General features: G+C 35.7%; 1 protein-coding gene across 9 annotated transcripts in view; it reads left to right on the top strand.

Annotated features, from left to right (window-relative positions):
• The window catches only part of LOC121411250 (histone lysine acetyltransferase CREBBP-like), a 32,335-nt gene extending 18,132 nt beyond the window's left edge, over positions 1 to 14,203 (top strand). For 4 of the 9 annotated variants that reach the window (XM_041603918.1, XM_041603875.1, XM_041603884.1 and 1 more), the window contains 15 exons: positions 138 to 256; positions 898 to 1,176; positions 1,826 to 1,914; positions 2,712 to 2,816; positions 3,910 to 3,966; positions 4,433 to 4,578; positions 5,081 to 5,228; positions 5,490 to 5,630; positions 6,209 to 6,322; positions 7,450 to 7,615; positions 8,003 to 8,179; positions 8,716 to 8,883; positions 9,041 to 9,310; positions 9,680 to 10,990; positions 11,873 to 14,203. In XM_041603918.1, coding sequence (XP_041459852.1) covers positions 138 to 256; positions 898 to 1,176; positions 1,826 to 1,914; positions 2,712 to 2,816; positions 3,910 to 3,966; positions 4,433 to 4,578; positions 5,081 to 5,228; positions 5,490 to 5,630; positions 6,209 to 6,322; positions 7,450 to 7,615; positions 8,003 to 8,179; positions 8,716 to 8,883; positions 9,041 to 9,310; positions 9,680 to 10,990; positions 11,873 to 12,652 — 4,070 coding nt within the window. In that variant the 3' untranslated portion in view covers positions 12,653 to 14,203. The remainder of the gene's footprint in view (positions 1 to 137; positions 257 to 897; positions 1,177 to 1,825; positions 1,915 to 2,711; positions 2,817 to 3,909; positions 3,967 to 4,432; positions 4,579 to 5,080; positions 5,229 to 5,489; positions 5,631 to 6,208; positions 6,323 to 7,449; positions 7,616 to 8,002; positions 8,180 to 8,715; positions 8,884 to 9,040; positions 9,311 to 9,679; positions 10,991 to 11,872) is intronic. The other 5 variants (XM_041603936.1, XM_041603909.1, XM_041603928.1 and 2 more) reach the window with 3 other exon arrangements.
• Positions 14,204 to 17,279: the final 3,076 nt, after the last annotated feature.

Here is a 17,279-nt window from a genome sequence, read left to right as displayed (position 1 = left end):
TTCATCTCAATATATTACTATTGCTAACTTGAAAAAGCTCCTAGTTTTATATGTGAAAAAGAAAGTCATGAGAATATCAGTAAAAAATAATATTGAATTGTACCTAAAACTGCTGTTCATTGTGTTTCTCCTTATAGCATTCAAACCTGATGAATTGAGGCAGGCCCTCATGCCAACACTTGAAAAGTTATATCGCCAAAACCCAGAATCATTACCCTTCCAACAGCCAGTTGATCCTCTCAAGCTGCAGATTCCTGTAAGTATTTACTACCTTGTTTAGTCTTCTGTTTCAAAGGTATATAGATCCACAGAAGAAAGAAGGGTTGGTACGTTGCAAAAAAACAACCTAACTTCAAACCACACCTATCCCTAACTTCAATATAAATCCTCATTCTGAATTGAAATGCCTGTAACTACCATCACACTCATGCTAAGCCTTCAGAGAAATTAAAGGCAGCGCACTTGCTGCAGGAGTCACTGATTCAAGATGAGTGAATATGTATTTTCTGTTAAAACAATTAACCATTTTTATAGGGGAAGATCTTATGTTCAGAGAACTTAACACTCACCTGTCTGATTATATGAGATACCGACTCGTCATTGTTGAACTCTTAAGGACCTCTTCTAACGGATAAAAAGAATGTGGAAACTGAATAAGTATCTTGCAGTGATAAGTGCCTGGCATCCGGTTCTGTGACATTTGCTTTGCATCATTTTTCTGTTACCAAGTTCTGAAGTCTTTGAGAAATAAAAAAATAACTGTAAAAATTTTTTAAAACGATTTTCAATGTACAGCCAATTCAAGTCTATGGACTGAGCTGGCATTGATATTTTGACCCAAGTAGCTCTTTCTTTTTACCCGAAATGTGTATATGAATGTATGTGTATATCTTTAAGTTGGGTAATTGCATGCGGCAAAAAAAATCCCACTTACAGGATTACTATGACATCGTGAAGACACCTATGGACCTACAGACCATCAAGAACAAGCTGGACACGGGCCAGTACATTGACCCGTGGCAGTTTGTAGATGATGTTTGGCTGATGTTCGACAATGCATGGCTCTATAATCGCAAGACATCGAGGGTCTACAAGTACTGTACCAAACTGGCTGAAGTCTTTGAGCAGGAGATTGACCCAGTCATGCAGGAGCTGGGCTATTGCTGTGGTAGAAAGGTAATTATTACTAGTCCAGGACTTTTACCTGAAAGATGGATCAAGCCTGGCAAGTGAATACACAAGCAATAAATATTTGACAGTTAATGTAATTATAAACAGGAGGCTGCATAAATTATGATAGAAAAAGATAAGTGGATATCAGTTTCTTAATCAACTTCCTTTGTGTGAGACAGCAATGCATCAAGGATATTGGTAATTAGCTTTAGTTGATAATATTTTGAGTTCTATGTATGAAATATGTTTCAAAAGGAATGATACTATTGATAGCTGTGATGAAAAAGTGTCATTTAAGTCTGTAACTAATGTGATATGCTTGTTACAATTCATGAAGAAAAAACTTGGCAGTAACAGTTGCATATTCTTATGATACTTATAATGTGGATTGTCAGGGCTTTATCTTTACGTATTATAATTTTATAGCATATCGCTTATTCAGTTCATATTTTAAACAAATTAGATGATGTAAGTGATACATTAAAAGAGGAAATGTCCAGGTAACAACTAAAAACTTCAAATGTTTTTCATTCATTCGCCATTGCTAATGCCTTTCATTCATTGCCATATTGAATGTACAAGAAGGGTACCACTTCCATTACATGAATTTTCCCAATACTTATATCTTATACTTCATTTTTATTTCCCCTAGCATGTATTCCATCCTCAAGTGTTGTGCTGTTATGGAAAGCAGCTGTGTACTATACCTAGAGATGCACATTACTGGACATATCAGAACAGGTGATTATATTTCTAAGTTTTACACTTACTGTGATAGAGCCATAAAACTGTGAAACGGGTTTATGCATAGCTTTGTAAACATTGTAAAGAGCCAAATCAAACTTTTTAAAGATTTCTTATATCTGAAGTAAAAATATGGGGAAGTATACTTGTCATTTAAATATTTTTTTTGAATCGTTCTGTCAAAGTATTAGTAACAATGCACAGCTAAAGGAAGTGACTCCAGTATAACTTATGTAAATGTTTGTACAAAAATAAAAAGCTGCAGCATAATTAATCCAACAAACATTAGCAGTCACATTCATATATATTAGTGTACTTGTAGATGTGGTCTTTGAATTATTTACATCAAGAGAATTTTTTTTTTGTATTTGAAAGTTTAAGCTAAGAATATTCCATCGTTCATTTACATACCAGTTGGAGTGAAATACACATGTGCACTTCATATTCAATTCCCTATATTCACATAGTACTTTGGAACATAGTGTATTTAAGTAAAGAGTTAAGATGCATAAGATTATTTTGCAAATATTTGTGTTCTATCATTCCTGTCAATCTTTGCACACTTTTTAGTCTTTTGAAATTAGAAAATAGTATTGTGTTCATTGTAGGTTAATTATAAAATTCCACTGATTCCATGCCGAGTTCTTTTAATCATCACTTTCTTTCATTTTTCGTAGTCTAATCTAACCACATAACATCTCACCCATCTTACTCTTCCATCTTTCACATTCTACCACTATCCCTATTGTGTCTTTGTGTCGGTGTACTTGGCCTAACATTACTTCAAATTACAGAAGTGTTGGCCTTGTTTCCAACAGGTATCATTTCTGTGAGAAGTGCTTCAATGACATTCAGGGTGACACCGTTGTCCTTGGAGAGGACCCTACACAATCACAAACGTAAGCTTTTTTCAAAAGTTCCTCATCACTGAATGAATATTTTTGAATTTCTTTTTAATATAGATGTGTATCAAGGATTAGTCTAAAGAAAAAGTAAAGCCTGAACCTTTTCCTGTTTTTTCTTGCAAACTCACTTCTCATGTATAAATATCACAGCCACTGTTCACAGTTTGGATGAAACGAGAATTTTATGAATATGTAACATTAAAGGTCATGTCCACCTCAGAAATATGTTGATTTGAATCAATAGAGAAAAATCAGACAAGCACAATGCTGAAATTTCATCAAAATCGGATGTAAAATAAGAAAGTTATGACATTTCAAAGTTTCGCTTGTTTTTAACAAAATAGTTATATGAACGAGCCAGTTACATCCAAATGAGAGAGTCGATGATGTCACTCACTATATTTTTTGTTTTTAATTGTTTGAATTATACAATATTTCAATTTTTACGAATTTGATGATTAGGACCTCCTTGCCTGAAGCACAAAATGTTAAAATGATGGATTTCCACGTGTTCAGGGAGGAATGAAACTTCATTGTACATGACAATGACGAGAAAATCAAAATATTTCATATTTCAAACAATAAAAAACAAAAGAAATAGTGAGTGAATGACATCGACTCTCTCATTTGGATGTTGCTGGCTCGTTCATACAACTGTTTTTGTGAAATGAAGCGAAACTTTCAAATGCCATAACTTTCTTATTTTACATCCGATTTTGATGAAATTTTCAGTGTTATGCTTGTTGAATTTTTCTCTTTTTATTCAAATCATGTTTTTGTTGGGGTGGACTTGTCCTTTAAATTTAATACTGCTATATAATTAGATATGAAATAGTTGATGACTGGAAGCTGCTTATGATAATCAATATATGAATGATATAAGAGGAAAAAGAAGACCAAAGATGACATGGAAAGATATGTTAGAAAAGGAAGCAATAAAGTTATCTGAATAAGGAGCTCCAGACAGAAATAACCCCTCAGAAAATGCTGACTGAAATAGATGATGGTGATTGTGATAAGAAATTGAACACGGGAGAGCCTGATAAGCTTTTTAAAAATTACATTATTTACTTATTTACCAATATAGGACAATCGAGAAGAAGACATTTTGCAGGAAGAAGAATGACATTCTTGAACCTGAACCGTAAGTATATTTATCTTCATTCATTTCATACAAATATACAGCAAGAGCAAGTGATACAATAGATGTAACTACAACAATTTTCTCATTTGTAAATGAACTTTGGCATAAAAAATAAAGAAGTTGTATTATTATACTGCAGGTTTGGTGTCTTATTTTTTCAGTCATTGATGATTTTACAGTAATCAAAGAAATGCTGGAGCTATTTAGGATCATGAGAAGGTGATATAAGCATGTGTTCTACTACCAGTGTCAATAGCAGTTGTCTTAAAATTTCATGGAAAAATATTGATGTAGGGTTAGGGTCATATTTAAAAAAAACTTTAAAAAATCCCCAGAACCCATCTTTAAAGGAGATTTATCCCATAATCTGTTATGATATTGTGTTTTTCTTGTAAACTGGTTTATTTTAACTTGTAGATTGTTGTTACTAGTAACATTTTGCTCATGTATTGTTTTTCATTATCAGGATGTACAACTGCCTTGAGTGCGGTCGTAAGTTGCATCAAATTTGTGTCCTCCATGTCGATGTCATCTGGACCGACGGCTTCATCTGTGATGGATGTCGGAAACAGAAAAATATCAAGAAGAAAGAAAACAAGTTCACAGCAAAGAGTGAGTAGCCAAACCAGTTTAATTATTATCTTATGAAATTGAATATTAATGTATTAAAGTTGAACTGACGATACTTGTATATACTTAGCTTAGGGAAATAGTAAGTTTAATATTTTTTATTTTCTATTTTCAAGATTAAATTAAAATAATTACTGAAAAAAAAACATCCTAACTTTTCTTTAAATACTCCTCTTTCATATTTTTTTCCTTTCGAGACCATTACAGTCTGCCCATCTTTCCATAATTTTAGATATAAGACATGAACAAAATTTGTACCTTTCTTAAATAGAGTTGTAAACTGCAGCAAGGTCTGTAATAAATTGTGGGATAAGCTTTGAGACATTTCCTCTGTTAAAAGTTAAATCCACCAGATTGACATAGATATCACAGCTGTGCCATTTATGCTTTTAATCATATTTGGATTGCCTCTTCAGATTTCTAATAAATTCAACTGTAGTTGTTACTCTTCCCCTAATTCATGATGATAATTTGATTCTTTCAGAGTTGCAACCTTCAAAGCTGGGAACTCACCTTGAGAACAGGGTCAACAAGTTTCTTAGAGATCGCAACGCTGGTGCTGGTGAAGTGGTCATTAGAGTCATGTCATGTACAGAGAAGGTTGTAGAGGTCAAGCCAGGAATGAAGTCAAGGTAAGTCCACATGTCTTCTTCTTGGTCCTGTTTCTTAATGGACTACCAATTATGGTATTCCATGGTAAAATAATAAATAGCACACTGTATTGAATGGAGCAGTCAAGTAACCTTGTTTTTTCAGCATTTTGTGTACTTCACTTTATCCGGATAGTTAATTTCCCAGCAGCATGTATTTAATCTTTTCAAGTTAAAATGTGTACCTGATTTTTCATTGACGATGGTTTATGCTTTGATCTCTTCTTTTCTTTCCCTTTGCAGATACGGAGATGATCTTCCTGATACCTTTCCATACAGGTCAAAAGCACTCTTTGCCTTTGAGGAGATTGATGGGGTAGAGGTGTGCTTCTTTGGGATGCATGTGCAAGAATATGGCTCAGATAGCCCCAAGCCAAACCAGGGGTAGGTATATTAATTTGAGAGCCATCAAGAAAGTTCAGTTGAGAAAATATGATTGACAACTTTCAAATTGTTATCTTGTAGTAAAGATAACAAAGAGATTTCCTTTCAGCCGCCCTTACTCTCATAACATGACCCCCGTTAATAAAATGAAATGCTTGGGCTAGAGATTTCTTTGTATTCCCGTACATATATTTCGGTGCAAGTGTATATAATTCTCAACAGAATAGAGATTATTATTTATTTATCATATTGATGATACTAAAATTCTACAGCATGCACAAATTCAAAGAAGGCATTATGTTTCCCAATCATTTGAAAACATTCTCTTCTATAAATCAGTGTCACCACCAGAACTTTACTTGATCTTCAAGTTATTATGACTTCTTAAAAAAGCATAAATGATTCTTCACCAAAGTGCTGCTGGTGATTAGTTTTAGATTTCCTAATTACCAAACCACTGATATACCAAAGAATATTTTTTCACATCATATCATGCCATCAATCATATCAAACATATATATTTTGATAGCATATGTTTTGATTATCATTTAATTCTTGTATCTCTTTATCTCTTTTAGGCGAGTGTATATATCCTACCTGGACAGTGTCCATTTCTTCCAACCTAGGGCTTTCAGGACCGCTGTCTATCATGAAATACTTATTGGTTACCTTGAATACACTGGATGTCTAGGGTAAGATTTGCCTGTCCAATATAAGAGATTCACACATGCATCCATCCATCCGTTCTTTTCTTTTTGTTTTCAAAGGGGGGGAGGAATTCAATTTGATGTCCATATTCTTTACAATAGATGAGCATCTGATTAAGATGCACAAAGGTGCATTAAGGTGCACTAAATAAATCATGTGTATCATTTTTTTTGTTCTAAAATATATGAACTTGATTAGAGGTAGCAAATGCATTATCATTTTATCTTTGTCCACTATCCCAACTTCCTAGAAATATTAATATAAATGTTATCTTTCTTTATGCCCTTTAATCCTAAATCTCCTGGGGTATTTTGATTCTTGTCAATTCCGGGGGGGGGGGGCATTATGGCCCCCTCTTTAAGATCTTGGCCGCGGATTGCGCGATCACAACGAAAATTTGCATGATGGTAGAGAATGATGTAATCTACGCAGTTGCATTGGTAAATTTCACTGAATTCATATATTTTTATCTTATATGAATTAATTTTGCTAATTTATTCATGAAATCATACTTATTGCTCTGATTCACTAAATAAAGCTCCTAGAATGCCATTTTTGGGTGAAAATATGCTTTATAGCATTCCTAACAATTTTGAATTGAAAAAAATTTTGGTTCCAAGACCGATTTCTTATGTATTTCTTTTTTTTTTGATGGAAATCGTTCCAGACTTAATTCTGATCATAAACAAGGCAGAATTAAGTTTAATCAGTAAAAGTAGAAATAATGACACATTTATGAATTTTGGCTAAATACACAATTTTCATTGGATTTGTACATGAAATCACATTTTTAAGCAATTTAGGTCTGACATGCATGTACATAATGTCGTAATCGCGTACCCGGGCGTCACAAATTTGAACTCAAAATTTGCGCGAGACTTGAAAGTAAGAAGTCAGTGAGCGGCGAGGTCAAAAAATTTTGCGCAGCAGATATATCGCGAAAATTGTTGGGGGGGGCATTATGCCCCCCTCCCCCGGGAGAATTAGGGTTAATTCTGTTTCAAGATATAATAAACATGAAATATGTGGCAATGTTGCCAAAGATTATGTAAACGCTATCTGAAACTTATGATACTATATAATTTTGTTGCCTACATCTGTGTTTGTGCAGGTATGAGTTTGCCCACATCTGGGCTTGTCCACCGAGTGAAGGAGATGATTATATCTTCCATTGTCATCCTGTAGAGCAGAAGATTCCTAAGCCAAAGAGATTACAGGACTGGTATAGGAAAATGTTGGACAAAGCCCTAGCTGATGGTGTCATCCATATCTACAATGTAAGTCTCATTGGGGTCCTATTCCTAATCAAAGAAAATGATGCAAGAAACTCATTTCCAATTGATTGCCAGTGTGAATTTACAATTGATATTTGACTGTAATGTTTTATGAATCAATTTAGTTGTAACTTGTATATTCTAAATTAATAGCCAGACTTGATATTCAATTTTGGACATAGATGTGACTTGATATTGATAAATTTCTTGCAACATTATTAGATTTCATATTTGTGAATAGCTGTGTTGCTTTTTATTGGAGAATATCCTTGTCTAAACCAAAGTACCGAGTCCCATTTTCACAGAAGTGGTTCAAGCATCCACAAGTGGATTATATGTTATGGTCTTATGAGATTTGACCCATATCTACCTATATTCTTTTTGTTTCAGGACATCTTGAGTGCAGCTATGGAGGATGGGTTGACGTGTGCCACTGAGCTTCCTTACTTTGAGGGTGATTTCTGGCCTAATGTTCTTGAAGAGAGTATCAAGGAGTTAGATCAGGAGGAAGAGGAAAGGTTGAAGGCTGCTGAGAAGGCTGCTGCTGCACAGAGTGCCAGTGAAGAGGTAAAACCCTCAATCCTAAGCACCATGATTTACCTACTCATTAAAAGATATATCTCTACAATTCTCACATGTACATTTTGATAAAATTGTTTTAACATATGTTGCAGAAAATTATCTTTTGAACGAAACTCTGGGAAAATTGAGTGCAACTTGCCTTTCAGCCAATCTGAAGAAAAATATTGTGTGAAGCTTGTCATACAAAACTTTTTATTGACGGTAACGTTACCATTTACTTCAGTGGAAACCTCCCTTTTGATTATTTTTTTAGCAATGTTGCCATGTTATTTTCCACTTTTAACCATTCCAAGGAAACTTTGAGTTCGTCAGCATGTTTTATCTTTCCACTCGATATTGAAACAATAACCTACTTTTACTATATGTAATATTTTCTTGCCAATTTGTTTTTTTGGGATGTCAATTTTCCTTTTTAAACTGTTCATGATTTGCTTCAGTTAATATCCCATTTCAAAGTCATGTGCACAGTCTCAATAGTCTAGTCATTACTGAATGAATCTTTGTCGTATCTGCTTATATAGCAGACCCAGGTTGGTCCAAATGGCAGCAAGAAGTCTCAGAAAAAGTGCAAAAAGACGAACAAGAGCAAAAGCAGCAGTACCCGCAAGAACAACAAGAAGACCAACTTTCCTCAGCAAGGCAATGATCTTTCACAAAAGTTGTATGCTACCATGGAGAAACACAGAGAGGTGAGTGCATATTTTGATCCCGACTTTTTAACAGTTTCGGGGGGAGGGCTAGAATTACAGTTGAAGCTTCTAGTGAAGCACAAATAGTTTTTGACGTGTGATCAGATGAACAGAGGCAGAGTTTGAATAAATTTGGTGTTTGTGTTTCCTTGATTAGGTATTCTTTGTCATCAAGCTCAAGCGAGCACACAGTGAGAAGATCCATGACCCGGACCCACTGGTTACCTGTGATCTGATGGACGGACGTGATGCCTTCCTTACCATGGCAAGAGAGAGGCATTATGAGTTCTCTTCCTTACGTCGAGCAAAGTTCTCTTCCCTCTGTATGCTGTGTGAGCTTCATAACCAGGGTCAAGATAGGTTTGTCTACACCTGTAACGAGTGCAAGCACCATGTGGAGACCAGATATCACTGTACTGTGTGTGAGGTAAGTGAAAAACCCTGGCTGCTTTGTTCAAGATATTTGGATATCCCTTTTTTTTTCGTTCTTGGCTCATGCAACGAATTGAAATAAATTGATCAGTGAATTGTGGCCTCCTGTACTATTTACTGTTTTTTGTGAGTTCTTTTTTCAATTTCTTACAAGGATAAGTAAATCTCACTTTTGTAAAATAAATTTGATTTTATTTTCATTCATAGTTTTTTGAATGTGATAGTTACCATCAATTTGATTTATACATTTACGTAAGTTATTCATAACAATTAAAGAAGTTGTACTCGCTAGAGTTATTTAAGAGAACAACACTTGTTTTTGAATACTCTAATCAAAGTTATTATTTTCTATCCAATCATCCAGGATTATGATCTGTGTGCAGTATGCTATGAGAAGATCAAACATGAGCACAAGATGGAGAAGTGGGGACTAGAATTGGATGTGGAACCTGGCTCCAATGCAGTGAGGAATCCTCAGGAAGCTCGTCATCTCTCCATACAGCGATGCATCCAGTCACTAGTCCATGCCAACCAGTGCAGAGATGCCAACTGCTGCTTACAGAGCTGTCAGAAGATGAAGAGAGTTATCCAGCACACGAGAGGCTGCAAGAAGAAGACAAATGGAGAATGTCCGATCTGCAAGCAGCTTATTACTCTGTGTTGTTTACATGCCAAGCACTGTCAGGAACAAAAGTGTACTGTGCCATTCTGTATCAATATCAAGCACAAGTTACGGCAGCAACAGCTTCAGCAGAGACTGCAGCAGGCCCAGCTCCTTCGGCGTAGGATATCGGCTATGACGCGGGGAGCACCGCCTCCTTCTCAGCCTGCAGTGCAAGCAGCACCACAACAAACGGCAGTATCTTCGATGCAACAGCAGCAACAACAAGCGGCCTTACCCCCTGGACAGCAACAGGCAGCAATAGCTGCTCCTCCACAACAACCAAACATTCCTGCAGTGCCACCACCTCCTCAGGGTGCTCTCGATGCTGTGAAAATTGTGCAACAACAAGTTGATGCAACTAGGAATCCAATTAATCAAATTGCACAGCCAAGGACTATTTCACCACCAACTGCTCAGCGAGGAAACCCCAATCTGAAAACTGTCATGAGTCAGCCAATGATGCAGCAACAGCCACCACAGCAGCAACAACATGGTGGACAATTACAAAAATCTGTTTCAATGCCTCCTGGTGGTGGTGTTGGTGGTGTAACTGCAATGAATCAAATTGGTCAGTGGAGGCCCCCTATGGATCAGGCAGGACATATTCAAGGCCAAGTGCCTGTCATGCAGCAACATGCACAAGGCATGGTCATACATAATGCATCCCAGCCTCAGCAAAATCACATGACTCAGGTACCACCTCAAGGTCAGCAGCAGATACCTCCGCAAAGGAATAATGTGCCACAGCAGGCATTGCAGCAATTGCTGCAGACACTGAAGTCGCCACATTCTCCTCAGCAACAGAAGCAGGTTCTGTCTATCCTGAAGTCCAACCCCCAACTGATGGCTGCCTTCATCAAGCAACGGTCGGAGCATCAGCAGCGGATGCAACAACAGCAGCAGCAGCAGCAACATGGGCAGCTGCAGCAGGGTAACATGCAGGCTGCTGGTCAGCCTGTACCACAGCAACAGATGACTCAACCAAATATGCAGCAGCAACCTGCACAACAGGTACGAAGAAGTTTAGACTTGGATGAGGTTTATGGGAACACCATGTAAATTGTCCTCCAATATACTGTTCATTCTCTAAATTAATTAAGTCTTCTTCAAAACTACTTACATCTTTACCCACATGCCTTGTCCTCGGGTAGTTTTTCACAATGCAAACCTTGTTTAACTAGCATTTTATTATTAAAGCAGTAAAGGATATAACATAAGTCAAAGATTAAGCTTCATTGTCTTGGCTGGAAAGGTATTAAAAAAAAGAAATCTAAGAAAGAAAATATGATTATGGTATATTTGCTATTTTGGTAATGACTATGGTGGAAGGACTCAGGCACCAATCAAATTTGAGGTTTCCACTGTTATTACCTTATTTGCAAGGTTACTACAATCAGAAGTCATATATGAAATAGCCCCTGGTGTTTGGCAAACAGATGCATCAGTGTAAATTTGGAGCTTGTTGATTCAACACGCAATATCAGCCAAGTAGTATGTGTGTAGAATCAACTACATTACCGTCTGGTAAGGACTGCTCAAGCTATGCACATCTTATTATGTAGTGCATAGTGTTTGACCAAAGTGTAGCTTTTTTAGCTCTTGTTTATAAAAGAGTTGAATGGCTTGGCAAATTATTTGTTCAGTCAACCTTATATCCTGTGCACAACTTGTCTGATAGAGATTTCCTTAGTACCATCATGATAAAAAAATTATTGCAAACTTTCCAATTCAGAAGTATTGAGAGCATACAGACCTGAGTGGGTATTTTTAAGGTACCCTTGAAATATGCTTTGCACCCTCATCCCAATAGGATCCTGTATATTTTGCATTTATTTAGTGATTTCATTCTAAAGTCCACTTTTTAATGATGATTTCCTTTTCAAAATTTTTCAGATGATGAATCAAACGTGGATGCAACAACGGCAAAGACCAAGGTTTCAGCAGGGTTATATTCAACAGCAGATCCAACCGCAGAACCCTGGCAAACCCTTCCAACAAATGCCAACTGGCCATCCAGCACAGTACAGTCAACACCCTTCTGCCATGCAGCAAAGGCGAAACATGATGCCACAGACCATGCAGCAGCTCCAACAGCAGCAACAGCAGCAGCAACAACAGCAACAGCAACAACAAGGCATCTCACAGGGTGATCCTGCCATGCAGTACATGCTTCAAGGTCAGGTTCAGCAGCAAGGCATTATGTCCAACCGCTCGCCACAGCAGGTTCTGTCGCAGGTCCGTTCTCCTCAGACAACGAACAACCCCCTTGCCCAGGTCCGGTCGCCGCAGACCAATGCCAATAATCCCTTAGCCCAGGTCAGGTCACCACAGACAAATTCCAATGCCCTGGCACAGGTTCGGTCACCCAATCCTAACCAGTCACCGAGACCTCAGTCACAACCCTCTCCTTCACCAAGAACTCATTCTGCTCAGCCTTCTCCAAGGCCAGTAGGAGCAATAAACTCTCCTCACCCTGTGGGTGGGACAACAGACATTCAGATGGATCAGACCCCTGTGTTGTCACAAAACCCAACGGCCATGGGCCATAGCAATAAGAACTCGCTGCAGAGTCCCGCTACAGTGGGCGGAGCAGCACCAGGTCTACAGGAGGAATCCGACATGACACCACTCGATCCTCAGGACCAATTGTCAAAGTTTGTAGAGATGTTGTGATTGTCATGGTGGAGTATTCGTTGTGTGTGTTACTATTTAAATCACAAGGCCAAATATGAAATGAACAATCTTTGTACAAAGGAGATGAATATAAAATGTAATAAAGCAGAGACTTTTTTTTTTACATAGACTTCCCGTCTTAAGGGTTACAAGCAGTCGATGATTAGCTTCATCTGATGGGGATATAACTGTAGATTTTGGTGCAGAATAAGTATTGTTTTCCAAAGTGTAATTTTTATGATAATTTTATTTTATATTTCAATTTCATTCCTTGCAGTTTCTTATGAAATCTAAAACAAGTCTTGTATCATTGCTATAAAAAGAGAAAGTTAAGGAAATTTCTATTTGTACAGCTCTATATTATTATTATTATTATTGTAAGAAAGAGAGGAATAATGCCACTCACTCAAATATGAAAACTTTCTTATTTTTCATTGTTTCATAGTCATTTTTGTATACAGTAAAAAAATTTAATATAACATGGTGCATTTCAGTACCAGTGACATGACTAAAGATGTATTTCCTTGACTCTATCCACTATGACTGTGACATATCTATGTGCTGTACAATTTTAGTATAAATAGGTGTAGGTATTGTGAATGGTCTTTATTTTCCTCCCATTTTTAAAAGAAATGGTCTACATTACTGTGTCATAGTGGAATTTCTGTCCTGTTTTTTTGTATAAAAATTGTTTGAAAAAAAATAAGAGAATCATGCTGAATGTTCTATTTGAAGGTTGTAACTAATTTGAAGAACCCCACGATTTCAAATGTTTGTACAAAAGAATGACACCTAAAGTGTATTTCCTACTTATATATCATATGCGTAATATTCTAAATAAATGTCTGCACTTTTCAAATTTGAAAGGAAGTTCTTTTGTCAATGACGTCTTTCATTTGGTTCATTATGTTATGTTGTATTCATGGTAACGGTAATCCCTGGGCAACTTTTCCCCCCTTTTTCTGGATTCCATGTGCACAGACATCTCTTAGACATATTGCATTGGTAATTTTCAACTTGTTTGTACTATCATATATTTTCTGTAGGAAGCCATCCATATCACAATTCTTGTTTTATCAAAGTTATGACACTTCTTTTCATCAAACTGAAATGTACTTTAAACGTAGGACTCGGACAGCATTCTCACGTCTTTATATGTAAATTAGAAATTATGTGAGGTCTGTTTCAATCGGAAGTCCAGCTATGCAAAACCGTTAAAAAAACCCCGTTTAGTCTGAACACAAACTTGTGGCAGATTATGTCTCTGAGCCATTGTTAATACAAGTGCTTTGGACTTGAAATTCATTCTGAAATGTTTCCTTTTTATTATTACTTGAATTTCCTTGAATTTCACAAAAATATATACATCCACATTTATATTATGATGGTTATTAACTACAGAGAGTGGAAAGTGTATCTTTGCAAATGTGAACGTCAATGATGTTAATAGCAATTTTAAATAAAGAAAGAAGTCAATTATAAAGCATTATTTTGATAGCAAGATGATTGAATCTTCTTTAAAACAATGAATAAACATGTTTTTAAGACAGACAAATGACTACTCTGTGTGGAAATATGTGTATTATTCAGATATATAATCTGCAGCAATGTTCTTTTATCTCTTAAGGTTTTAGGCTTCTCAGTAATAGCCTTTTTATCTGTCCCTTTTCATCCCTGACAGGCTCCAACTAATATTGCTCAAGACCACCCATAATATCATATTTCAATAGTAAAGAAAAAAGGAAAATTATGGTATTCAGGCTAAATGAAATTGTCATCAAAATCAGATGTGGAACCTTTTGTCTGACATTGTTACATTAATCACAACACATATTAGTTACAAATAAGTTAGCTGATATTGTAAATTGCTTTGATTATATAACTTGCCCAAATAGGGCAGTAAGTTTGACATGACATGACCAATGCCAAACTTGAAATAGAAAATTTATACAAAAAATATAAAAATCAGTTCTCTTAATTGTAAATTACAAAGGTGAATTAATGCGAAACAGTGTCAAACCAATCTTTGGGCTGAATTTAGTATCTGGATGTTAATTTTTGTGTTTCACAATGGCTGGTTTATAAGTTATGCGTTCAAACGTTTTACATCTGCTGGTTAAATTCTTGGCATCAACTGACTAGACAAATGATGTAGCTTCAAACTTCAATTGTGAATGCAAGTTTTAACACCACGGTGTGAAATTTAGTCTATTGGTGAAAATGTGGATATATGTGGTTTGGATCCATCAGTTTATGTTACCCGCCTTTGTAGGCCAAAGATTTTGTAACATTTGTAATTCACATCTGATTTTGATGAATTTCTGCTGTATTTCTAGTTAGATTTTATCATAATTGATCGTTATTTTGTGGACATATTCTTTCAAGCCAGTTTCTTTAGTGAAGGTTCAATGATGTGAATTGATATGGAAGTATTATTTGACATTCCAGTCTTTGTGAACATTTAAAGGACAAGTCCACCCCAACAAAAAGTTGATTTGAATAAAAAGAGAAAACTGAAGGAAAAAAACCCTGAAAATTTCATCAAAATCGGATGTAAATTAAGAAAGTTATGACATTTAAAGTTTTGCTTAATTTCACAAAACAGTTCTATTCACATCCTGGTCGGTATGCAAATGAGACTGATGTCATCCACTCACTATTTCTTTTGTATTTTATTATATGAAATATTCTAATTTTCTCATTATCAAGTGAAACAATGATTAATTCCTCCCTGAACATGTGTAGATAGCATTGTTTTATACTATATGGTTCAGTCAAGTTGGTCCTTATTGTCAAATCTGTAAAAAATGGAAAATTGTATAATTCAAACAATAGAAAAAAGAAATAGTGAGTGATGGACATCATCGACTGAGTCACCTAATTGTGCAAAATCCACAGTTTTGTGAAAAATAAGCGAAACTTCAACATGTCATAACTTTATTATTTTACATCTGATTTTGATGAAATTTTCAGGGTTGTTCTAGTTTGATTTTTCTCTATTCAAATCAACATTTTTCTGGGGTGGACTTGACCTGTAAACTTTACATTCAGCAACCTTAATATGTAGTGTTATTTCAGGCCCTTTAAACACTGATCTTACAAATTTTATGACTGAATGTCAGAAAGTTACAAACAAAAATAATCCATAATTTTCAGGCATTCTCATGCTTTAGAAAAATAGTTTTTACGAGAAATTGTTGAATAATAAAAATATGCAGTTATTTTTAATTTTAAGACAGAATTTTGGATATATTAACCAAAAGAGAGGTTTTTATAGAAAATTCCTGGGTATTGTTTTATTTTTAAAAATCTTTTCAAATTTTTACCTTACAAACAAAAGCTATAGGGCGAGGGATTTTTCTTAAAGGGGAACCCAGCCTTGGCCATAAAATGTTATGTTGGGAAGGAGAAAAATAAATCAAACAGAATGGTGAAAGTTTGAAAGAAATCGGACAAGCAATGAGAAAGTTATAGCTGCTTTAAAATTGAGATCACTAATAGTGTGTAGATTTCAAATTGGCAACTGTGTCAGTAAATTATGACAAGGGGCAAGGACAACTTTCCCATAGGCCATGTACTTTATTATCAGGGATTAGTGGTTTTCTCCCAAGTACCCATCACCCTGGGGCAGTAATCTAAATATAGCCCAGGTAGTATATTGTAGTATGTCCTCATGAAAGAAAAATATAATTTGAAATAAAACTTTTGGGAAAAATGACAGTTTAGCCATAATATGTATTGGAGTACATGGAAGAGTAGTCCTTGCCTTACATCACTATGACATCCCATATACGGCCAATTTGAAGTCTCCATGGGTATAGTGATTACCAATATTTACAACTTTTAAAAATTCATAACTTTCTTGTTGTTTGTCCAATATTGTTCAAACTATCAACTTGTCTGATTTTTCTTTTCCTTATAAAAACAAGTTTTATTTGGGTTGGATTCCCCTTTAATGAAACAATTATAGGAGGTTAAGTTCACATGGGAAATAGATATTCACTGATGGGTGTTGCATAAACCCTGTAGAAGTGCCAAACAAGCTCGGTAGAAGGGTAAACACAAAAGGTTGAGGACAAATAAGTTTCTTCATTCACAGCCATTACTCAAAATAATTTTGCCCCTGCCCCCGTCCTGTTGAAAAACATCAGCTCAAAGTCCAACTCTGCTACACCATAGGGGTATTTCTCACAAAGGCCCCTATTCTGAAGTCGGGTTTAATTTCGACTCTGGTTTAAAGTTGTGGTTTAATTATGGAAAGCCAGTTACATTGAACCTCTACTGTTAGAGATTTATGTATCAGCTCATTTGACTACCAAAACATCATCAACTGCCTGGGAAGGATAAGTAGGACAATTTTTCACAAGTCTTAAATAAGTAGTGAAGAGCACATTTAACATGAGAAGCATTCACCGTAAACAAAATTTTGAAACGTTTGGCTTCCCATAATTTTAGCACAGAGTTAGACCATGGTCTAAGTTAAACCGACTTCAGAATTTTTTAGTGAGACTTGTCCGGGCTGAAAGAATGTTTAGCTGAATAGAGTAGAATTCACTGAGCAAAATGCCGAAATTTTCATCAAAATCGGATAACAAATAACAAAGTTATTGAATTTTAAAGTTTAGCA

The sequence above is a fragment of the Lytechinus variegatus genome, chromosome 1 (assembly GCF_018143015.1).
Source record: "Lytechinus variegatus isolate NC3 chromosome 1, Lvar_3.0, whole genome shotgun sequence".
NCBI lineage: Eukaryota > Metazoa > Echinodermata > Echinoidea > Temnopleuroida > Toxopneustidae > Lytechinus > Lytechinus variegatus.
Note: the sequence above shows the minus strand (reverse complement) of the source record. Positions and strands in the feature narration are given on the sequence as shown.